Source organism: Ambystoma mexicanum, chromosome 3q, assembly GCF_040938575.1.
Source record: "Ambystoma mexicanum isolate Mex_15411 chromosome 3q, UKY_AmexF1_1, whole genome shotgun sequence".
NCBI lineage: Eukaryota > Metazoa > Chordata > Amphibia > Caudata > Ambystomatidae > Ambystoma > Ambystoma mexicanum.
The window spans coordinates 377,848,413-377,873,263 of NC_090926.1; the positions used below are offsets into that span (position 1 = coordinate 377,848,413).

At 46.6% G+C, this 24,851-nt stretch overlaps 1 protein-coding gene across 4 annotated transcripts in view; it reads left to right on the plus strand.

Annotated features, from left to right (window-relative positions):
- The window catches only part of ANXA6 (annexin A6), a 275,493-nt gene that overhangs the window by 205,173 nt on the left and 45,469 nt on the right, over positions 1-24,851 (plus strand). For 2 of the 4 annotated variants that reach the window (XM_069654018.1, XM_069654020.1), the window contains exons 16-18: positions 10,546-10,640; positions 16,665-16,778; positions 17,217-17,307. In XM_069654018.1, the coding sequence (XP_069510119.1) occupies positions 10,546-10,640; positions 16,665-16,778; positions 17,217-17,307 (300 nt within the window). Of the gene's footprint in view, positions 1-10,542; positions 10,641-16,664; positions 16,779-17,216; positions 17,308-24,851 lie in introns of all 4 variants that reach the window. The other 2 variants (XM_069654017.1, XM_069654019.1) reach the window with 1 other exon arrangement.

Sequence of the window (24,851 nt, forward strand, 5' to 3'; positions counted from 1 at the left end):
CAATATTCTACACATGAGACCCCTCCCAGACTGGAAATGTTTGGGAAAGATTGTTTTAAAAATAAAAACACTAAGATAACAAAACACAATTTTTTTGGCCTAGTCCTTCATTTTCCCATAGACAAAAAAAGGCCAATTTTTGCCAGACAGCACAGCGAAAACCGCTGGACGGAATTGGACCAGGTGCGAAACAGAAACAACTTGGGCACAAAGCACTGGCTCGAGTTCTGGGGGTGGGGGAGTTTTGCATCCAGTACTTTTTTAAATGTTTGATAGAGACAGAAAAGGGGGTCAGAAATGATAAAGCCTCCATCTTTTTATTCCGATGCATTGGATTTTCGCAAATATTCAGGGTAATCGTTATCCGAAAACTAAAAGTTGAAAAAATGCCATTTGGAGGATAAAAAATTATGAAATGGCATCAGGCTAGAGCTGGGGAGGGGGAAAGGGGACACCATCTGAGGTGTTGGGGTGGCGGCGCTGGGGTCCAAGTTCATAGCTCGAACATTTGAGGTTGTTTTTTCATATTTTAGGTTATTTCCATTTATGAGGTTATTTCTTTTCATATAGGTGGTTATTTTAAAATACCTGCTCATATTTTTGAAATATTCTCGGTTATGTGTAGTTCATTGCTGAAATAACAGGTTATCGAAAAAAAACTTTTGCCAAAAATGAGAGACTTAAAAAAATGAGTAATAAAAATAAAAGTGGAATTTTACAGTGAGGTGTGGGGTAACCTATTGGGGCAGCATGTCAAGGGGTGTAATATGTCCCTGGCTAGTGAGCCCAGCCGTGGCCACCTAGTGGATCCAAAAGAAACATATTGGGGGAAGATGGACAGTGGATACGGACAAAGGCTGTGGTAAAAAAACATGGCGGCTGGTACCACGGCTGCATCATAGGGGGCTGTCCATTGTGTACAAATGTTTGCATGGCAAGGCCCCAGATTATTTTATGACTAGGATAAAAAAAAGAAACCTGCTGGTCGTCTATTACGATCCAGTTGTGATACTACTCTGATCCAACCTCTGTCCTTATATGCAATCTCAGCTAGTCCATCTTTGCTGGTTTACAGGATGAACTCCGCCCTCTCCTTGTGTTTCCTTTCTGAATTTATGTTTTGTTGTCTGTCTTTTTCCCTCTCCTGTGTGCGCCCTTAGGATTAGTGGCGCAATACAAGAACACAGATAGATAGATAGATCGATAGCGGAAGGATATGGCTGGTGGCTCGGTAATGTTTTAGAATATACAGTGGGCGCAAAGTGGCCACCTAGCGGGTCCAAAAGAAGCATATTGGGGGAACATGCATAAGTGGCCCTTAGAAAACAATGGTATAATAAAACCCTACAGAAAAAACCTTAGTTAAGGTGCAGTTAAGTTGCGCAGATTTAACGCAACAAAACCCTTGAAATTCTGCAGATGTGGGAAGTCCTGACCAGCTTAACTCGGCGCGTTCCCGCTGCAAAGCCCATGAGCACATACACATAAGAGAAGGGATTCACAATGACATACAAAATGCCATTATTGGGGATATGGCATTATGGGGGACATCAACGGGAGTGCACCGAGTTTTAGCCTACGCTGGTCATGACTTTGCACATCCACTGAATTTCAAGGGTTTTGTTGCATTAAATCTGCACAATTTAACTGCACCTTAACTAAAGTTTTTACAGTGATATATATATATATATATATATATATCCGGGAGGATAGCTCAGCGGCAACGTGCATGCCTTGGCAACAAGACGACACGAAGCAACACAGGTTCGCTCCCCGGGTCCGCGCTTAGAAACATCTGGGTGTTTAAGCGCGTTATAAATACGCAACTAAGAGAAAAAATACACCACAAACAATTCCTGTAACAGCGCCTCGATGCCTGCGGGCTGTGTGAGCGCTTTAAAAATGTAAATACAAAAAATATATATATATATTTCTGAGGCTTGTGGAATCTGCTTAGATCACATGCTGTGCATAGGCCGACATCTAGTGGAAGCTGCGGAGTATTACAGTTTGTTTTTCGAAACTCGAAAATGGGCGTCGACACAGGCGTGCCAGTAATACTATCCCTAGTGTGACGTCCACTGTACCCAAGATCCCTCACGCGTCTAGGATCCTCAGATTGTTTTTTTCCGCCATACTGGTCGGAAGCATCTTGCGGAGTCCCCTGGCCTTAGCCATACTTTTGCTATTATATTGCAATTTAAAATTATTTATTGACATCCTTCCCCACCCCAACGTCGACCATCGATCTCGACGACGGCTGGAGAAGACATCGACCGTCGGCTGCTGCACGACGGATCTGGGCCTCGGAAGGCCGCTGGCCTCGGCCCGGGCCTAGTAGGCCGCTGGCCTCGGCCCTGCAAGTAGGGAGAGTGGGGGGTGGTACATACTCTTCACTCTTGGTATATAGGTACACCTTATATATTTCCTACACTTACCAGCCCGCTGCCTCAAGGTGCGTATGGAGGGTACCCCTTTCCAATTCTGCCCCAAGTGCAATCGCAAATACCCTTGGGTCGACAGGCACGCCACGTGCAATCTCTGCTTGCCGAGGGACCACCCCGAAGCGAACTGCAGAGCGTGTAGTAGGTTTAAACCTAAAACACTTAAGGACCGTTCGACAAAGCGTTGGGCCCACCACGCCAGGCAGGCAGCCATGGCAGCGGAGGGCGCCTTCAGCGATGGCAGCGACGCCGTACTTTCGGACGGCGAGGGCATTACGGCGTCGAAAGACTGCCGAGCGCAGGTCCCCGACCTCGGAAGGTTGTCCGGCAGGGCGGCTATGGGGAAGACCCCCGGCGACGCAAGCGCTACACCTACACACACTAAGCACACTAAGTCCAACCGAACCTCGACGACGTCGACTTCTCGGAAAGAGGCACGGATAGAACGGTCCGACTCGGTGTCCTCTGGGCGCTCTCGATCGAGATCGCCTCATGACGCAAGGCAATCATCCACTCTTGCCAAGAGTGCCTCGCTCCCTAGATTAACGGAAGTTCCATCGTCGGAAGACGACTTCCACCCCCAGGCCGCGCTCCAAGAGACCGAGAGCGCAGTTAACACCAGCGAGGCCCCACGCTCCAAACAAAATACCTCTCCCGACCCTCGGCGCCAGGCGTCGAAAGTCTCTGGGGCCTCTAAGGGGCAGGGAAAACATTTTTCCACGCACGGGGAGGGAGGGAAACAGCGGAAAGCTCAGCCTTCCACTCCTGTAAGACCATCCTTCCACCCCAAGCAGACAGATAAACATAAATCTACTGGGACAGCAACATCCAGCAAGGGTACCCTTGATAAGTCCTCTAAGTTGCCTACTAAAGTCATACCCTGTTCCAAAGAATGGTCCAGTGAGGACATAGACAGGGTCATGTCAAGAATGTCTTCCTTAGCGGATTTTTATGACAAAGACCCAGAACATTTCCTTTCGTATGACCCTCAAGGGGCCACACCCTCGGGCTCCTCTGATCCTATCCCCCTAAGTAAAAAGGCCCGGGTCGAAAGACCTGACCCCTTCGAGGTGCAGCCTTACTCTACTCCATACTCTACTCCACACCCCAGATACCAAGGACAACCTTTCCCTGAAGGGGACCAGGAGTTTTCAATTATGGAGGAACGAACCGGGTCTGAATACTATGCGGAGGATGAGGACCTGGAGGAGGTAGAAGATGAGGAAATTTACAGAGTAGATTCCCCAGTAGAGAGCGAAGCCCCAGTTACCGACTCGCCAGTTGATAACCAACCCCTCCTTAATGAAGTTCTTGCTCGCGCAGCTGAACATTTTCACATCGACACCCACGGTGTACAGGAGGAAAGGGACTTCGCAGAAGAGTTGGTGGGAGAGAGGAGGCCGGTCGCTCAGACCATCCCTATCCTTAAATCCATCCAACGTAGAATAGATCCATCCCTGGTGAATCCTAACCTCACCAGAGCCGTCAACCCCAGAGTCGAAAAACTTTTTCGGGCAGCCCAGTCTGACCCTCTTTATATAAGAGGTCATCTTAAACCAGACTCCCTAGTGGTTACCAACACTCGGAAGAGGGCTGGGACACCCTTATCGTCGTCAGAAGCTCCTCCCGACAAGGAGAGCAAAAGACTGTACGGGTTTGGCAGGAAGGTAGCCTCAACGTCCGCCTACCAAGCAAGGATTGCTAACTCCACCACCCTGTTGGCAAGTTACAACTGCCATCAATGGGAAGAGGTCGCGGCGCTCATAGCCTCTGCTCCTGAACCGTTAAAGGGCCAGTTGGCTCGGATCTCGGCAGAAGGGAGAGCCGTGTCTGGTTGCATTTTAAAAGCAACTTTCGACGCTGCAGACAACGCAGGAAGATTGATAGCAGAAGGTACTGTTATCAAGAGACATGCGTGGTTACGGCAGTCGGGTTTCAAGACAGAAACACAGGCGTCATTAATAGACAAGCCGGTGGAACCAGATCTATTGTTTGGTAAAGCGGTCGAAGACGCACTTAAAAATGCCAAGGATGAGTACGAGACTCTCAAATCCCTTGGCCAGCTTACCAACAAACCCCCGAACCAGAGGGGGAACAATAATTTTCGTCGCCCACGCGGCCAAAATTCACAGAGAGGCAACTATGCCCAAGGACAGGGTACACAATGGAACAACAACCAGCAGTCTACCCAAAGTTACAGTAAAGGTAACAAGAGAGGTCGTGGAAGAGGCAGAGGCAGCCCCAACAAGGGAGGTGGCACGCCTCCGCCAAAGCAGTGACGCTCAGTTCAGGGTCCCTTCTCACGCAACCCCAGTAGGGGGACGCATTTCCAACTTCACCCAGGCTTGGGAAGGGATCACCTCAGACAGATGGGTGCTGTCAACAGTGTCCGCAGGATATTGTATAGAATTACTGCAGTGTCCCCGGAACCACCCTCCACGACAAAGAATACACTCCTTAGAACATCAGAAGATCCTTCTAGAGGAGATCGCCATTCTGCTAGAAAAGGACGCGATAGAACTCGTCCCAGGACACCAGGTAAACAAGGGTATCTATTCAACTTACTTCCTTGTGCCAAAGAAAGATTTGACAATGCGCCCAGTATTGGACTTACGGCCTGCCAACAAGTATGTCAAGCCCCAAAAATTCCGTATGACCACGCTACAAGAGGTAATCCCCCTCCTAAAAAAGGGGGATTACATGGCAACCTTGGATATGAAAGATGCTTATTTTCATATTTCCATGCTCCCAGCGCACAGAAAATACTTGCGCTTCAAGGTGGACAGTCGCCACTACCAATTCAAGGTACTGCCCTTCGGGATAGCTTCAGCACCAAGGGTATTCACCAAGGTACTGGCGGTGGCAGCTGCACACCTACGCAGGGAGGCAATCCCAGTGTACCCTTATCTGGACGACTGGCTCATAACGGGGGAAACCCCAGGAATTTGCAGGTCAAACATTCAGAGGACTATCGACCTCCTCCACGAATTAGGCTCCTCAATCAAAGAGAAGAAGTCCAGCCTGGTGCCAAGCACCTCAAAACAGTTCCTAGGAGCAATCCTAGATACTCAGAAAGGGTTGACCTTCCCTTCGGAAGAGAGAATTCGGAATATACTACTGCAAATTCCACATTATCAGTCAGGTCAACAAATAACGGTACGCAAAGCAATGCGGTTACTGGGCATGATGGCGTCATGCATTTACCTGGTCCCCCACGCGCGTCTGCGCATGCGTCCCATGCAGGAATGGTTGGCGAAACAGTGGTCTCAGGCAAGTGGTCAGTGGGACGATCTAGTGGTCGTTTCGCCAACACTCGTACAGAGCTTACACTGGTGGACAAGAGAGAATCTCGCAAGGGGAAAACCCTTTTACGATCCCGAAGTACAGGCAGTGGTGACTACAGATGCATGTCTGACTGGGTGGGGAGCTCACCATCTCCACCACACAGCTCAGGGTCTCTGGTCTCACTCAGTAGCCAAGAACCACATCAACCTGCTAGAGCTTCTGGCAGTATTCCGAGCGCTTCGGGCGTTCGAGCCCCATCTGCTAAACTTGTCGGTGCAGATCCAGACGGACAGCACGACAGCCATGTTCTATCTGAACAAACAAGGAGGGACTCGTTCGCCAAATCTGTCCAAGCTTGCCCAGAAAATCTGGATATGGGCACTCAGACGGAACATCTTCCTGTCATCACAACATGTTCCAGGGGAGCTCAATTCCCTAGCGGATGCCCTAAGCAGAGACTCCCTCCCAGAAGAACACGAATGGGTCCTTCACAGAGATATCGTAGAAGATCTCTTCTCTCAGTGGGGTTTCCCCACTATAGACCTATTCGCCACAAGCGAAAACAAACAATGCCCAGGATTTGCATCCAGGTTCCCCCAGCCAGACTCCCAAGGGAACGCCCTGTGGATGAACTGGTCAGGGATGTTTGCGTACGCTTTTCCACCAACTCCTCTCATCAGGAAGGTGGTGTACAAGATGAACAAGGAATCGATGACGCTCATCCTAGTTGCTCCCATGTGGGCGAGACAACCATGGTTTCCACACCTACGCAGGATGGCGGTGTGCGAGCCCATCAAACTCCCAGCCTGGTACAACCTACTGTCCCAGCAACAAGGTCAAACAGTGCACCAGGAACCCAACTCAATGAACCTGGCAGCATGGCTCCTGAGGTCATAGAGTTTGGGCATCTCAATTTACCACAGAGGTGTATGGACATCCTAAAAGAATCCAGGAAACCAAACACAAGGCACTGTTACTTTAACAAGTGGAAGAGATTCGTTATTTGGTGCCAGAATAAACAAATCAACCCAGTTGATTGCACTCCTTCCAACGTTGTAACATACATGCTCCACCTGCTGGACGCAGGTTTGGTTTTTAACTCTCTGAAGGTACACCTGGCAGCCCTCTCGGCTTACACCACATCCCATAACAAAGTATCGTGGTGGAAAGTACCAGTAGTTAAAGCCTTCATGGAAGGAGTAAAGAGACTTCACCCTCCTATTTCGAACCCACCGCCAGGATGGGACCTCAATGTGGTGCTAGCTAAGCTCATGGGCCCCCCTTTCGAACCCATGCATAAAAGTAGTCTCAAACACCTGACTTCTAAAACGGCCTTCTTAGTAGCCATTACCTCTATAAGAAGGGTCAGTGAAATTCAGGCTCTGTCAGTGCAGGATCCTTTCTTTACTATCCACAAAGACAAACTGGTTTTACGCACACACCCTAGGTTCTCACCTAAATTTATATCTAAGTTCCATGTAAACCAGTCCATCGAGCTTCCGGCTTTCTTCCAGAACCCGCAAAGCTCAGCTGAGGTGAAACTACACACCCTTGATGTGCGTAGGGCGGTCCTCTACTATGTAAATAAAACCAGACCGCTAAGGAAAACAGATCAACTGTTTGTCTCCGTAGCTACAGGCAGAGAGGGGGATCGCGTCTCTAAAGGCGCGATCTCGAAGTGGATTATCAACTGTATACAGCTGTGTTACTCTCTTTCTGAAAAAACTCTGCCTTTTACGCCAAGGGCCCATTCTACTAGAGGCATTGGGGCCACTCTGGCTTTCATTGCAAATGTTCCCCTCGACACCATTTGCAAAGCAGCTACTTGGAGCTCTATTCACACTTTTACTCAGCATTACTGCATTGACACTCATTCCAAGACAGATACACAAGTGGGACAAGCGGTTCTAAGACACCTGTTTGCTCATGACCCTTCTCACATCCCACCTCCTTCTTCTGGTACTGCTCGCTAATCTATGCACAGCATGTGATCTAAGCAGATTCCACAAGCCTCAGAAGGGATACATTACTCACCGTAATCGTATTTCTGATGCTTGTATCTGCTTAGATTCACATGCGACCCACCCTTCCTCCCCTCCGAGAGAAGGCGCATGATTGCTTGTAGTCTTACCTTTCTGTCTATCTGCTTGGATTATCTGTACTCACGCTACTCCTCATGCTTCCTCATGTCAGAAAAAATACAATCTGAGGATCCTAGACGCGTGAGGGATCTTGGGTACAGTGGACGTCACACTAGGGATAGTATTACTGGCACGCCTGTGTCGACGCCCATTTTCGAGTTTCGAAAAACAAACTGTAATAGTCCGCAGCTTCCACTAGATGTCGGCCTATGCACAGCATGTGAATCTAAGCAGATACAAGCATCAGAAATACGATTACGGTGAGTAATGTATCCCATATATATATATATATATATATATATATATATATATATATATATATATATATATATATATATATATATATATATATATATATATATATATATATATATATATATATATATATATATACCAATTCCCAGATCCTGGATGGAACCGGGAAAAAAGTCGGCGGAAATGCACTCCCAAGAACAGTAGAGAAGGCCAAATAGCTCTCTACAAAGAGGTAAAAACACTCCAATGTTAGTCCAAACTGCACCCTTGACATACATTAGACTGGGAGCTGTCAGACGTTTGCCTTCTATCCTACCATGACATATTGTGTATCCTGTAGGACTGCCCCCGATTTCTGTATTTGTGCTTGCTCTTGTACATATCTGATCCCCTGTGATAGACTTTGCTGTCACAATTATTATTGCATATTTTAAAGCCTCTGTGTGCCCCTTAGACTTGCATCCCTGTGTCAGCCCGTTGGGCCATTGTCCTGCACTCTTACCGTTGCCTATATTATTCTGTGAACCCGTTAGACCTTTGCTCTCTGTAGAAACCCTGGAACATGTCAAGTCGTGTCGGAGCCCTTTAGATACCCATTGTCACTTGTCCCTTGGTGCATATCTGATACCATGTGAACCCCTCAGACCTTTGCCCTAACTCTCCCCGTTCCACATGTTGAGGCATCCTTAGTGGTATATTGCACATAATAGCACTCATGTGAACCCCTAAAACCTTTGTCCTTACTCAGAGTCCCTTAGATGTCTGTCCTCATCGCTGCTCTTGCACATATGAAACCATGCTTGAGCCCATTTGGCCTTCTCTTCATGCTAACCCTGCCATGTATTAGCTGCTTGTGAGCCCTTCAGATACCCATGCTCACTTATACCATGTGAACCCTTTAGATTTGTTCCCTGTCTCATCTGTGCACATGTCAGAGTCCTCAGCACAGAGGATCCCATCAGACCTTTGCAATCACTCTTACCTGGTCATATGTCAGAACCTGTGTGAGACGTTTTCCCACACTGATACCCTGGCATATAACATACCTATTTGATTCTCCTTGGACTTTGCCCTCTTCCCCTGGCATGTCATACTGCTAACCCTTAACCCGATTGGCCTCAAGCATGCCCACACGCTTTCTCACATACATATACACCCATCCATAATGTGACTTCCTACCCTAGAATGTAACAGTCTGCGAGCCCCCAAGAATTGTGTCCCCACTCTTACCCTGGCAGAAAGCAGACCCTTTTGGAATTCCTCAGACCATTGCCCGTTGCCCTGGCACTTTCCAGACCCTGCTTTAGTCCCTAAGACACATGCCTTCACTCTTACCACTCTTAATGTCAAAGGTACACAGACAATCCTGTGGGATTCTCGTGGACCTTTGCTCACACTGCTACCCCGCTAGTAGTAGAGGCTTTGGGCATTCCTCAGACTCTTGCACTCACTGATAAAGGTCCTTCAGACCTCTGGCTACACTCATATCTTGGCATCTAGCAGTGCCTCGGAGTCCCCCAGAACTTTGGCCTCCCGCCTATCCTGGAAGATTGAGCCTAATATTCCAATGTCTTAGTTGGCATTTTTGGAGGCAGTGTAGCCCTCACTCCTTTGCTCACGCTGAATTCCTGGCTTTAGTGTGTAGTTTGTAATCACTCAATAGTGCTTTTCCGCTGACAATTGTTTGCTCTTGTTTCCTCCCCTTGCTTCTTCGCTTCCCTTGATCATTAATGGAGGGCGTTCTAGCAGGTAAAGCTTTGAGTGCTCCCTTTTTTTACCTTGGTGTGTTTTACAAGGGGTCTCCTGCAGGAGGGATGCTGCAGATCGCATGCTGTCTCGGCCCACCACCCTCGGGATGCAGCGCACCCAGCGTACTAGCTGACCCCTTTCCCTTAGCAGAGAAATTGTGAACCAGGGATCTTGGCAGAATGGATGACACTGGGGAATGTAAGCTGGGCACCTAAGGCTGCGGAGAGATCGTTGACAGAGATGATGGCAGGCTAGAAAAAAGGGACAGGCAGAGTGACATCTGGGATATGAAAGCAGAAAGACACCTGAGACAGACGAGGGCAAATTGAGACCCCATGATGCGAAGAGTGACAGGTAGTCTGAAGAGTAGAATAAAGAGATGGGCTTATGTGGGGTGATGGCAAGTAGATGGGGCAAATACCGCTTCATTGTTACTAATTAGCTTTCACATTCTAGAGTAAGACCTCAACAATTTACTCACCTAAAATACTACACTCGTTTCTAATTCAGTACGATTTTCAGGTATTTTAGCTCCCATGCTCTTCTAAGCACTTCGGATAAAGGAATTGGTCCTTTGATATGTTGTAAAATCACTTCATATGATCCAAATGTTCTGCTTTTTTATCCACCCTTTTCCTAATGTGTGTAATATTCCTCTTTTCCTGATCCAGGCACTGATGAAGACTCTATTATCAGCATTGTGACCCAGCGGAGTAATGAACAGAGGCAGGAAATCCGCAAAGCCTTTAAGAAGCACTTTGGCAGGGTACGTATCATTTGCCTTTTCTTCTCTCCACGTCCGTCCATACCATTTATAGAGAGACTGAGCGAGCATTACATTCAAAGAATGCCCAGCAAGTCAGTGCCTTTATAACAAGGCCTGTAGAGCTGGGGTGGAGTCAGTCACACCGCTCCTTCTTTGCTGCCTTTTAGAGACGCAAACACTTGAGTCTTCACCAAATCTTTAATTTCTTCTGTATGCCTCTGCTAAACCTAGAAGTAATGTTCTATTAGTCCCGTGTTCAATTGTTCTTTTCTGCATTCCCCATATTCCGTCCAGGTCGCGTTTCCCCTACCTCCTCCTTTCTTACATGTATCTGGTCTTTGTTCTAGTCATTGGGCCTCATTACGATGTTGACGGTCTGGAAATAAAGGTGCCGGTAGCAAGTTACGGACACTCTTTCCAGACCTTCAAACTATGGGCCTCATGCCGCCGGTAATGATTTTTTTTCCGGGGCCCAACAAAGGGCAATAACTGGATCATGCCGACCTTGGCGGACCCGGTTATTGCCCTTTTCTGGGCTCTGGAAAAAAACCTTCCCCTTTCGAGCCCCATAGGGCTCAATGGGGATGATGCTAACGACGGGCCCGTTAACAACGGGCCCGTCGTTAGCATCCTAGAGTGCTAGCGGGACTCGCTAAGGACGCCTGGTCTGATCAGGTGTTCCTTAGCGGGTCCCGCAGCAGTCCTCGTAATAGGGCAGCCCGTAATGAACGGTGCCGGTCCCTTACCGGCACTGTTCATTACGGGACCACCAGGGTCCTAATGAGGCCCTATGAGTCTACGGGTAGGAGTTCAGGCCCCTACCAGTAGGCTTTTCACTGAAGCATCAGGTTTCCCATTCCCACGGAGTCCTGCGGGACAATAACCGTACCGCCTCCTGTGATATCCTGGTATCACCGGGATGTCAGGCGGCGGTAACAGTTTTACGAGATTGCCGGTAACCCACCGCCTACCGTTGGGTTTTACCGGGAACCTCGTGATGAGGCCCAATGGGCCTCATTTCAAGTATGGCGGTCCGGACATAAAGTGCCGGTAGCCATACTAGAGCGATGCCGGTAGGGGCAATTCAGGCCCCTACCGGTATTGTTGTCACAGAAGCACCGGCACCGTTGGCAACGGTGCCGGTGCTTCTGTGTCCCCATTTCCATGGAGTCCTACAAGACACCATGGAAATGGGGATTAACCCTTACCGCCGCCACTTGTGATATCCCGGTGGCACTGGGATACCTGGCAGCGGTAAGGGTGTTATGGGGTTGGCGGAAACCCGCCGGCAGCAAAGGCGGGTTGCTGCCAACCTCGTAAAGAGGCCCATTGTCTGTTGATGTATTAATTTCCATCATCCTTTGCTCCCATTTTCATTCCCTTGCTTCCAGCACCTTGGTATTTTTCCTCTTTCCCTCTTGAGGATAGAAATTGCAGGTTTATCAACCTCAGTTAATTTGTTCTCAATATAGGGTCATTTGAGATCTCTAAAGGTTAAACGCTTGTGACATTTTGGTCCAATAAATGTTATTATCATCTGCTCAGAATCTATTTCTTTAGTTCAAACATTTGCATTGTGAAAACTTCCAACTGCATGAAAATGCATGCGCAAGGAGCAAAACATGCCAAAGGCAAAGCAGTGCATGCCTAAACGGACAGCGCTAGATTCACAAGGAATCATGCACTTTTATAGATGCCAATTCATGTGTAGGTCGTCTTATGCACAAATGTCAATTACTTTGTTCCTGGGTGCTGTGCGCTAGTGCAAATGATGATACACTGCCAAAGCCACTTCCATGCATTATACTCCGTCTCCCAGCAGCCATATGGGTGCTGAGATAACATTTCAGCATGATGGGCTTTAAAGGGTGCATCATAGTGAAATATAAAAAAAAGAGAAGAGTGTTTCCTTCCCTGTCAAAGGGATAGAAATGTATGCTGGGCAGCAATTGCTGAAACCCCTGTGGGTCTGAGGGAAAAGAAATGCACAGAAAGGTCCTGCTGCAAACAGGTGCAAGGAATGCACGGCATTCCACACATCTGAATGGCCACCGAAAGACTTCCTCCCACATGGACTGCCACCATGTAACACCTGGGAAAACAGCTGGGGACGCAGAGGAAGGGAACCAAACTGTATACATCTGATGGCCTTTGTGATTTGGGCACATTATATTTGGCATAAGCAAAACCAAAGCCATTTTAGATCGACCTCAGTGTATTAGGAACACCTTATAGTCCCAAGTGTTTATGGAACTCAAACCCTAAGTTATTTTTCTTGGACTGCAGTTCCAGTCCATGGACTCATTACAAGTTTGGCGGTAATACCTGCAGTTCATGGAATGGGGAATTACCACCATTGCTGGCACTTGGACTATGCCAGTAATTCCGGTATTCCAAGTGCCAGTAATGGTATTACCGTTGTGGTGGTGTCCCGCCGAATTTACCTGCAGGATACCACCAACCTTGTAATGAGGTGCTCCCAATGTATGCCACCCAGGGACTGCACTCTTTCACCCCACCTTCTCTAGCAACATACTGAGGATTCAAAGGAGAATTTGTAAAAGAGGTTGTTCCAGCACAGCTGTTGGACAAGAAGGGGTGGCATGTGCTCCTGGAATGCTAACACCGATCATTCCAAGCACTCCTGGTCAAAATAGTAATGCGGGAAGACTATACTAGCCTTCGATAACAGGGTGATGTGCAGCCCAGTCAAGTAAACCTTTTCAGTAGTTAGCATTTGTTCTTCTGCAGATAAATGAGACCCTGGGCCTCATTACGACCCGGGCGGTATGTGTTTAACGGCGCCGGTAAAATTGCCAGCGCCATTAACCCCATACCACCCTATTACAAGGTCCCCTTGCGGGACCCGCTCTGGACGTCTGGTTTTACCAGTCCTTAGCGGGTCCCGCGAGGGGAACAGGGAGCTAACAACGGGCCCGTTTTTGACCAGCCAGTTGTTAGCTCCCTCCCCATTCCCATTGAGCCCCATGGGGGCTCAAATGGGGATGGTCCGGGGCCGGGTTCCCTGAATGGGGAAATACCGGGCCCTCCAAGGTTGGAATGGCCCGGTGTTTCCCCATTCAGGGAACCCGGACCCGAGTTTGGAGGCAGCCACGCCCTTATTAATGAGGCCCCCTGTGTTGGTCAGGGGAGGTAGGCTCTTCCAGGCTAACATATATATATATGGGGCTTGGAGTCCCCTCTCTGTAGTTCCTTGGAATCCACCAGATGCGTTTTATTTTATATAATACCTGAACGGATCATTAAAGGAATGGTTCGCCCAAAATGTTTTATTCAAAAAATAGATAGGCAATATTAAAAAAAAAAAACGATTGGCATTTTGTCCCTATGTAAAATTTTTAGCAATTCAAGCTCAAAATTTGCAAAAGCAAGCACATGGGCGCATCCATTTTGTGAAATGGATGCCCGCCTGTGCTGGTTTTTGCTTTTGCGGCACTAATGAAGGAAAAGCCAGCCAGTTGTAGTAAACAAAAGCTACCACTGGGTGGCTTTTCCTTCATTGGTGCCGGGACTCGGAGGACGCGGACCGGAGACTACAGGCAGAAAAGCTGCAGCTGCATCTCGGTAAGTGCTATTTATTTTTTTAAAACGTATTTATGTTTGCGGTAGCTTTTGAAGCGACCGCAAACATTAATACGTTATTGTGTTTGAAAACGCTGCGGTTTTTCTTTCTGAGTTTCTCAGGCTCCTCTGAGCCTGAGAAACTTAGAAAGAAAAACCGCAGCGTTTTCAAACACAACCGCGTTGTGTTTCTGCCTAAATCTGCTTTCCCATTTGGGGCTCTAGGGCTCCCCACAGAAAGCAGGAAAGCAGATTTAGGCAGAAACACTGCAGCATTTCCCATTTGGGGCTCTCGGGCCCCCCGTGGGGAGCCCGAGAGCCCCAAATGGGAAATCAGCTGTAGGCAGAAACACTGCGGCATGTAAACACAACCGTGTTGTGTTTCTGCCTGCCTTGGCTTTCACTTTGGGTCTCCGGTGCTCTCCTGGGGGAGCCTGAGGAGCCTGAGAAACTCAGAAAGAAAATTCGCAGCGTTTTCAAACACAATAACGTTGTATTTTTGTTTGCGGTCGCTTCAAAAGCTGCCGCAAACATAAATGCAACGTTTTTAAAGCTGCGGTTTTATTTCTAAGTTTTGCGGGCTCCTCCAGCCCGGAAAACTTAGAAAAAAAAAACGCAGCTAGTGTTTATTTTTATTTAAAAAAATAGCACTTACCGAGATGCAGCTGCAGCTTTTCTGCCTGTAGTCTCCGGTCCCCGTCCTCCGTGTACATCACCAATGAAGGAAAAGCCACCCAGTGGTAGCTTTTGTTTACTACAGCTGGCTGGCTTTTCCTTCATTAGTGCCGCAAAAGCCAAAGCGAGCACAGCGGCGGGCATCCATTTCACAAAATGGATGCCCCATGTGCTATCTTTGAGCTTGAATTGCTCAAAATTTTACATAGGGACTTCGGAAAAAAAAATGCCAATTGTTTTTTTTTTAATATTGCCTATCGATTTTTGAAATAACATTTTTTGGGCGAACCATTCCTTTAAAGATACTACTCAACGAATGGAAATCGGGTCATTCTTTTCCATAAGAAAAGCCAATTTACCAATGTTTTTCTATCAATAACATGTTCTTAGATGAAGTCACTAACATACCTTTGAGGACAGGGTACATGGGTCAGGAAGTGAAATTGAAAAATACCAGGATTTTGTTGACGGCATCTCTCTACTCTGCCTCTTGGACCTTGCGATCATCTGTCCATCACCTATCTGTCCATCTGTCCCCCAACGTCATTGTGCTTCCTCCCACTTCTCTCCATCCCCCTACATGCCCTTTCCACTCGAATGCTATCCCCCAGACAATCAAAGGCATCCCATCAGTGCAATAGTTATAGACCAACCAGGCTCAGCCTCCACTTGCTCGTCACTGGGGGATTGTCGTCAACCCCTAAGCTAACCCTCATCTACTGATCCCGTGCATGTCTTTACTGATAATGGCACACAGGATTGCATACCTGTAAATTGTACTAATGTTATTAATGGCAGCAGGCCTTCATTTAAATCCTGCTTGTGTTTGCCCACTAGTCATTGTTCTCGCTCTACGACCTCGTCCCCCCTGCATCCTCTGGCATATTCTCATCCAGCTAACCCTTGTATATTGTAAATGCAGCATACCCACGGAATGCCTCCGTTAATGAAGTTACATCATTACTTAAATACAAAAGTAGTTTTCATGAACAACCACAATGCACTTGTCAGCAGAGGCCTGTGATCATAGGAGCGCAGGGTTTTGCAAGCGGAAAGAGTAATACTTTTTCAAATGCAAGCAGAGACATCATTATATGATCTTGTGTAGCAGCCTTGTTTCACTAATTGAATTTTAATGGTTTCGTCCCTTTTCTGTTTTTATTTGCTACTTTAAATTTCTCTTCCTTCGTTTCTTAAGACATTTGTCTCTGTCTTCCCCTCCCAAGGGATTGTGACTTTGCAAAGTGAACTAAATATAAGTGTACACATCCACACTGTCCGCTGCACACATATGCCTATGCCTCCTTACAAATTTCACCTCCATCACACAGGTCACCTCTGCATCTTTGCCCCTTTTTGTCTGTTCCTTGCCTTCGTGTCTCTCTTCTACCATTGCCCCTTCCTCTAACTTGTGACCTCATCTCCTCTGTTTCACCATTCCTCTTACTCATTGACACCCCCAATTGTAGTCTTTGCTTGCCCCTATCCACGCTTATACTATTTGTTTTATGCTCTCAAATCCAAACTACTCTCCTCTCTAGCTGTGCCTCTTTTCCTCTGTCACTTCCCTCTTGCCCGTCCCTTAAGCCTCTCATCACCCTGCCACCTTTCTCCCCTTCCTCCATCCCATGGCCTCATCCCCTCTTCTAAGTCTCCACTGTCTCCTTTCCCAACATGTGCCCCGTTTCTTGGGTTTGATGCCCTGTCCACAGCGCTTCCCATCGGCCCACCTTTTTTTTCACACTATCATCTTTGTTTCCCTTTAAGGACCTGATGGCAGATCTCAAGTCGGAGGTCTCGGGCACGTTGGCGAGGCTGATCCTCGGTCTGATGATGACCCCAGCACAGTTTGATGCCAAACAGCTGAAGAAAGCTATGGAGGTGGGTCTTATTCAGCACCCGCCTTTCCTTGGCATGGCACCATCAGTCTAAGCACTGGCTTTCTACACTCATGTTCTGGTGAAATTACCTGTTGCGTCACATGCAGGAGCAGGGTCTGGAGATATATGTAGGATGAGGACACCTCAGGCAATGTGAAGTTGAGACCTACATCAAGATCAGTGGAAGCTGAAGCAACACCAAAGAAGTCTAGACAGATTACCCTCCCAGGCTCCACACACACAAGCATGGGATCATTCTTGAGTCGAAGTAAGGGCGATCACCACACACAACATACTGGCCCAAATTAAATGCATTCATATGGTTACCAGCGTAGACATGCCTGAGGACTTATACGTGCACAGACACGTTCCCAGCGCTCACTCTCAGCAGGTGGAAGTCTGCTTTTCTTAGTCCGTCTTTGCCTTCCTTTGCCTGCAGGGAGCTGGCACAGATGAGAAGGCGCTCATTGAAATCCTGGCCACACGGAACAACCAGGAGATCCAGGCCATCAACGAAGCCTTCCAAGAAGGTACGTAATTGGAGGATGGGTAGTGGGAAAGATAGCCGGACCTGTGATTATCCAAGACATGATCCCTTGTGCCTGATTGGGTGGGGAGAATGCACTGCTTGATAAGGTTGCATAATGGTGGTGTGAGTGGGATGTTGGCTTGTGTTTAGATACTTCATTTGAAAGTGGGTTTTATGATAGATAGCTGGAAGTCGATGGGTATTACTTTTTATTATGGGTTATTTTTGCGTTATGGGTTATGCAAAACTTTCACAATTTTTTTTTAATACATACAAATTAATCACAATTCTAATACAAATCTTATTTTCAACATACTTCGATAATTTGCTGCATCCACGCAAGCAATATGTGTATAAACCCATTTTAGTAGCTATTGAAAATAAAAATCTTTCCCTTTTGCGGTCATCTTTGCATGAGACTTGCATGCCTAGTATTATTAACCAGCCTTTTATCTGAATTCACCCAGTGTAGTCTGATTTTCCCAGCTTTGGGTGTCCTTTTTCTAAGTCTATTATGTATACCCTCATACTCTGCTAAGCCAATATAAAGCTTTTTGCGTTTGTCACCTGCAATTCTTCTTGTCATAGGAACGTAAGGCAGCGTTTTCCCTATGCGCAGAGTTTGGATGCATCCCAGCTACAGCTACATACCAAACAATCATGGCAATTAGGCTCAAAGCAGAGCAAGACATTCCTCACCTGTATTTGTATTTATATTTGGCATTTTATATAGTATGAACCTAACCAGGAAACAACTGAGCAATGGAGGGTAACATATGGGGCAAAGGGGGTTACAATATGTGGCATGGAATGTTCGGTCAGTGGGGGGTATGATGTCACGCAGTGCACCCTTTATGGTGCAGACCACCAGTAAACCCTTTGTGAGGCCATGCGGGGCCTCACAAATGGCCTTCTTTGAATGGCAATGTGCACAGAATAAAATGGTTTCGCTATGCAACGTGGTTGTTGTGCATGGTAGAGGGAAAAAGAGTGTTCTCTGCATGCGTGTCGTTAACCTTTGGTAAGAACCCTTGGCAGGGCTCTTCTGCATGTGGCAAATCCCTGATATGCATATAAGGGGTACGAATCACAAGAAGAATCTGCTGGGAGTAGCTTCTAATGGCTTTCATGTGCTTTTACCAAACACAGTTTCACCACTTTTAAAATGCATATTTTCACCACTTTTTTACTGCAAAATGTGGCAGAGATCCCCCCGAAACATCTCACTGCCCCCATACTCTTCAGTGAAAATTAGATAAAAAGATTGCTACTCTTGAAAAGCAGCCACTAAAGTAACCACAACATTTCTGAGGAGGTTCCCTCCACAAGAAAAATCAGCAGTTTGATTCACCAGCCTCTAATTTGTGATTTACAAGTCTAACTTGTGGTTCCCAGCTCAGAGCGTGATTTGCCTTTAACCTAGTAGATGATGTCTAGGCCTATCCTCTGAGTTCTCCAAATATAATGTAGGACTCCTAGATCTAAACTGCAGTTTCTTCCAGTCAAGCATTCGATTCTCTAACCAGCAGTGTGAAACACATGCAACTAGAAAGTGTTTTCTAGGCCTGGCACACAATTTCACTTACTCTACCATGTGATACACTACCTCAATATGCCATTCAGCAACAAAGAATGTGAGTTCCCTGTGCACAATATGCAACTCGGGCCTAGTATGGGATTCAGAAACGTTCCCTTGATTCTCCGACCCATCTTGTGATTTGTCCATAGTCTATCGTGATTTACAGCTCTACTACATGGTTCAATACATAATTTTCTTTTCTCGCAATGCAGCTTCGTCTTAGGTGTTTTTCCCCAGCCGAGTTTGTTTATCCTTTTGAGATGGACTCCTTACCAACACCGACATCAAGATTTACCAATATGCAAATAACACAAATGTTTACCTAAAGATCATTTGCACCAATAACATCCTTCAACCCATGCACCATTAGTCCCTCATCCAAGCCTGGATGTCAAGCACCTACTTGAAGCGCAACCCAACAAATTTTAAGTTCTTTCTCCTAGGAACCCTACCAAACATAACCAAATACAGAACTGGCTGACAGAAAGGAAGCACAATGGATTCATGCTTGAGCTCTCCCTCAGTGTCAATTCTTTTGGCTTTACCATCAACTATAACCACACCACATATCTCCTGGAAAGTCAAGCCTTCCATTTCCACTGAGTTTTGGAACAGTTGTCAAAGCCCTCGTCATCTCCCACATGGATGGTGGCAACAGCCTATTTGCAGTTGTCTCAAATTCCCACCTGAAAGCTGTCCAGCATGCTGCAGCCCACCTCATAACAGGACTATGAAAATATTTACCATATCACTCCCATCCTCGAGGAACTGCACTGGCTACACCTTCAAGGAGGCATCATTTTCAAGACAGCCTGTATAGCCACCAAGTAGTCACAACCAACACACCACTCTACCTGGCTGAGAAACTCACTATCTCTGGTTGCCAATGTACCACGAGAAGCCACGACATCGCCAGATTGTAAACCACAAACTCCAAGAGGGAAAACCTTTTCCTGCTAAGCACCCTGTCTCTGAAACAAGTTACCAGCACAAATCAGATTGTCCCCCTCCATTCTACAGTTGAGTCAGGACCTGAAAACCCCACTCTGAAAAGAACATGTTGCTAATCGCTGATCACTCCACTCAAGCCTACCTCTCTTTTCTCCCTCTGAAACTCTCCCTTCCTTGTGTTATCTTCCCATCCCTGCAACCTCTATTATCCCTGAATCATACCTGTAAGCCCTCAACCCCCAGGCATGCCACCGATGTATAGAACTCTTACTTCCAAGTTATAGTTGTGCTTTAAAAATTCCATACATATATGCATTCAGACTTGCACACATATATATGTCCCCACCTTACTGTTACACCTGACAACTGCCATATCTGCAAGCTACTGTCTGCACCCCCAGACTATTACATGCATTTGGAGCCTACCATATACATCCCCAACGTATTGTCTGCATGCCTTACCTACGTTTGTATCAACAGCCTACCTTGTGCATCCTCACTTAAGGCCTCACTCATCAAGCCCACCATGTCTCTGAACAGCCTAATTTTAGCATTAGATCTCTTGAGCTTGAGATTTCTCCCATTCTTGTAGAAAGCTGGAGCCCGACATGACTCGCTTCATTTTCGGGGATAGTCAGTCCTTAAGGCTACGAGTGCAGAGGCAGCATGTCCTCATTTTAATTCTTTTGTATCACTACTGATCTTCCCGGCTTGGAATTGCAAGCAGCGTGCTGTTGTTCCACCTCAGCTCCATTGTGGACAACATGATCACCTCCAGCCATTGGCTTTATCATGGGACTATTTCCTTGCGTGCTGGCATTTTCCTGCCTGCCCCCCTGGGTTGACTTGCGCCACTTGCTGAGTTTTGCAAGGCTCCTGTTGCTCCTGTATCGTCGCTGTTGCTAAGTTCTTTGTCTTGTGAGTCTGCTCCCTGAGTGTTTTTATTCTTTATTGGGTCCTTGCTGGCTTCTGTGTTTGAGTGACCCATTTCTAAATCTCCAAACTGATGCTAGCCAGATCTGATAAAACCACGAAGAGAGGAGGTGGGGTAGCTATCATTGCCAAAAACACTTTGGCCGTCAGAGAAAGTGACAGCACATCTTTCACCTCCGGAGAACTCCTCTGCGTGAAATTGCCCCTCTCATTAGAGCGAACACTCCTTATCCACATCCCATACAGATCGCCTGGCCAATCTTCCTCCTTTGAGGAAGACATAACGTGCCTCCTCACACAACACCAAATCCTGCTTCTAGGTGACTTGAATCTTGGCCTGTATGACAACCTAGATACCAATGCCTCTGCCATCCAAAATACTTCTCACTGCGTATATCTGACCCTACACACTGCAAAGGCAGTATTTTAGATTGGATAGCAGACTTTAACTGCAATACTAAAATCCTCTCCAATGTGCCATGTGCATGGTCAGACCACAACATCATTTTCTTTGAAATTCACGACTTCAAACAACCGTCACCCAAGGATCTCTAAGCCCCACCAGCTTTAACCAGAAATAACCGCCTAATCTCTCTAGAAAGCATACTCCCCTTACCTATCGCCCAACAACAGCTGGCCCCTGACTTAGACCCTTCAACAATGGTAGAACTATACAATCAGAATCTACTTAAGGCCCTTGAACAACTAGCCCCACTTAAACTAAGGAAAGCCAAACCTCTGGCGCACCTTAATAAATGGTTCCCCACCGAGCTGAAAATGCTACATAAATCTAAGACGCAGAGGCGTCTTGGAACAAAAAAATCTCAACGCAGAACAAGGATAAATTCATAATTACCTCCACCACATACAAAACCGCTATCCTAGAAACAAAAAGGGAAAACTACAGCAATAGAATCTTTAATGCCAAATCTAGTACAAAGGAGCTCTTCACTATCCTCAAAGAATTGGAATCTCCGATCTCCCCTCCAGGCTACTGTAAGAAAGATGCCCTTTGGTGTACAAACATCCAAGAGGCCCTACTCAACAAAATTGCATTACTTCAATCAAAAATCGAAGCAAAAAGATCTAGCTTGTTGACCACTGCCAAGACTAGCAGCTCAGACAGTACACAGCCTAACCTGAGCTCCCAACACCCTACGCCCCCTAATCAAAACAAAGTCTTCGAATTCACCCACGTCAATACGTTAGAGGTTGAGTCCATCATCAAAAGTCTCAAGCCGCCAAGGAGACATATGTCCAGCGTAGTTTCGTGCAGAGTTTCAGTCTGCTGCAGTGCTCGAGGAGAGAAGAGCTGCTGCTACACACTGCTTTGCTTGTTTTGTCCCGTTTTCTGTGGAACTGGAACTGTGTCTTTAAGGAAAGTAAGCCCAACCTTCCTTTAAAAACTCTGAATGAGCGCGGAGTGCGTGCAGAGTTTCGTGCAGAGTTTCAGTCTGCTGCAGTGCTCGAGGAGAGAGGAGCTGCTGCTACACACTGCTTTGCTTGTTTTGTCCCCTTTTCTGTGGAACTGTCTTTAAGGAAAGTAAGCCCAACCTTCCTTTAAAAACTCCGAACGCGCGCGCTCCGCGCTCGTTCGGAGTTTTTAAAGGGAGTTTCGTGCAGAGTTTCAGTCTGCTGCAGTCCGTGCAGGACGTCAGGAGGAAGGTAAGACTCCATAACTCCATTAATTCATGGATACGGGCCCTCAAACCCGTCTAAAAGCAAAACAGGCATCAACCGTGTGCGGTATTAGTGCTAAAATGAAAAGCCAGAAAGTCATTGGAGCGCATGAAAGTTCTTTATGTGACGTTTCATTGTTAGCAAACAAAACATGCGAGCGGGAGGTGGGGAGGGGGAGTGAGCGGTTTCCCCCAGCTCACGTCATTAGCGCGCGTGCATTTGAGCAGTCCCCTCCGCCTCCTCCTACCATCCACATGTCTCCCCAATCACACACGTCCCTTGAAAGTATTAACGGTCCTGCAGCGCTCGCTTACTTGGCTGCCCGTTGTCTCCCTGAACCTTTGTTTATACAAACAGGAGAAAGGTCAATGGAAGAAAGGCCTTGTCTTCGGACAAGTGTATTACAGTTGGCCTTTATTGAAACCAACCCCGCGCCCATAGTAGCCATCAGCACAGAGTCCATAGTAACATCTAATCAGATGCTGAAGGAAATGAAAAATAAAGAACAAGTTCAGCAAAAATGAAGGAACTGAATCTTTAAAGAACGTTAGTGAAACAGGTTTTGCACGGGCGCCGGGTTCGTTGGTCTCGTCCAGTCAGATGGACTTCTTTGGCAAAACAAACTCAATAGCGCTGTCTGCACCACAAGTGAACCAGGATGAGAAAAATGAACTTGGGGCATGCGTAACAGTTGGCAACACAAAAACACCAGCAGCGCAACAATTGCAATCAGAAGATGGAAGAATTGAAGCAGGCGAAGACCTGTTCTATTCCCCATTCGATGTGACAGATGCAGAACTACTAAACATGGAAACATCACAAATTGCACCAAATCCCAAAACATTTAATTTCGACACTCACCAACATGAACCATGCTGCGGCAATCGAGAAGATATCGCACGTCTAACTAGCTCAATACAACCGCTGCAACTCACGCTGCCTATTGAATACAGTTGCCATTCAAATATGACACAAACAACAAGCGAACCTGAAAGAAAAAAAAATGGAAGGTGAGAGAAAAGTCATACCACAACTAAGTGCAATGGAGAGTCTGAATTATGGTGGCATTGACTTAGCAGGTCGAGAGGCAAGACTTACCCGGAGACTACAAGCCGATTTTGAAAATATTAAAACGAAACTATCAGACAGCTACGCGAGTAAAATGAAGGACAATAAAATTGGCTGTCGAAATCCGGTACCTGCAGTGTCAGTAACTGACAGTCTCAAGTCTTGCAAACTTACAAGGTAAAGTACATTGTCAGCTGAGCAAAGAATACACAGCGGATTCCAAGCGGAGTGGCGAGAGGCCGGTACATCGTCACCCACAGATACTTGCACTTGGTGATAAACCTGCTAGCTCCCTTAGTGAATCATTCGGCCATGGGAAAAAAATGCAGAATAAAAGGGGCAAACGCACCAAACTACTCCACTCCAACTAACCATGGTGCAAGTGTAACCGCTGAGCATTTGCAAAAGATTCAACACTCGCATCTGGTCTGCGACTGCATGGATTCAAAAATACCAGACAGGGAAAAATCAAGTGCTTCTGATAAGGAAAATGAAACAAAATCAAATCTATCTGTAGCAGCAGCAATCCAGATTCACAACAATGTACTAGCTGCAACCTCCTTGGCACTAATTCCTTTCATAAAATTATACGACAACTTGAATGAAGCCACACAAAACAATGTAGCTTGCTTGGGCAATTTGGTGGAAAAAGTTTCAAAAATGGAAACTCTAGTACAAATACAACAACAACAAAAAGATAACCAATACACGTAGATAGACGTTAGCCTCAGAAAGATTTATGAGTTAATTGAAAAACAGACAAATGAAGGAAGAAAGCAAATGGACGATCTGTTAGATTTTATGAAAAAGTCTTTTTCGGATCTAAATTTGGAAAACTTAAGTTCAGTTAAAATGGACGATGGACCCAATACTATTGTTGTTCCTATTGGCTCAGAGCCAAAAGGAGAGGAAACACTGTCACAAAAAGCTTCTAAAGCCTTAATTCTCCATCCGGTAGACGCAAATCTAAGTACTCAAATTGTACCCAGCTGCCGGGAGGCAAGTGTCACAGCCCCTTCTGCAATGGCAATGGAAAAGCGTCCTATCGACGCCCAAGAGAAAAATAAAGAGACTTTGAAGATGCAAGTTTCGGAGCCTCCGCCAGGTGTGCCGAGCTTTTCAACCGCCAAGGCCTTGTTTGGGATCTTCCATGGACTAGCAAAAAACATCCAATCAGGAAAAACCCCTGATCCCAGACAGCCTGTGGTTCCTGGTACTACTGCATCAGTCATTCCGAAAAAACATGTGACAGTCAACAACCAAACATCAAACTCAAGGAAATTTATCAGAAACCTAACAACGCCCCCGAAATCAAAGCTATTTGTTCGAGAAAA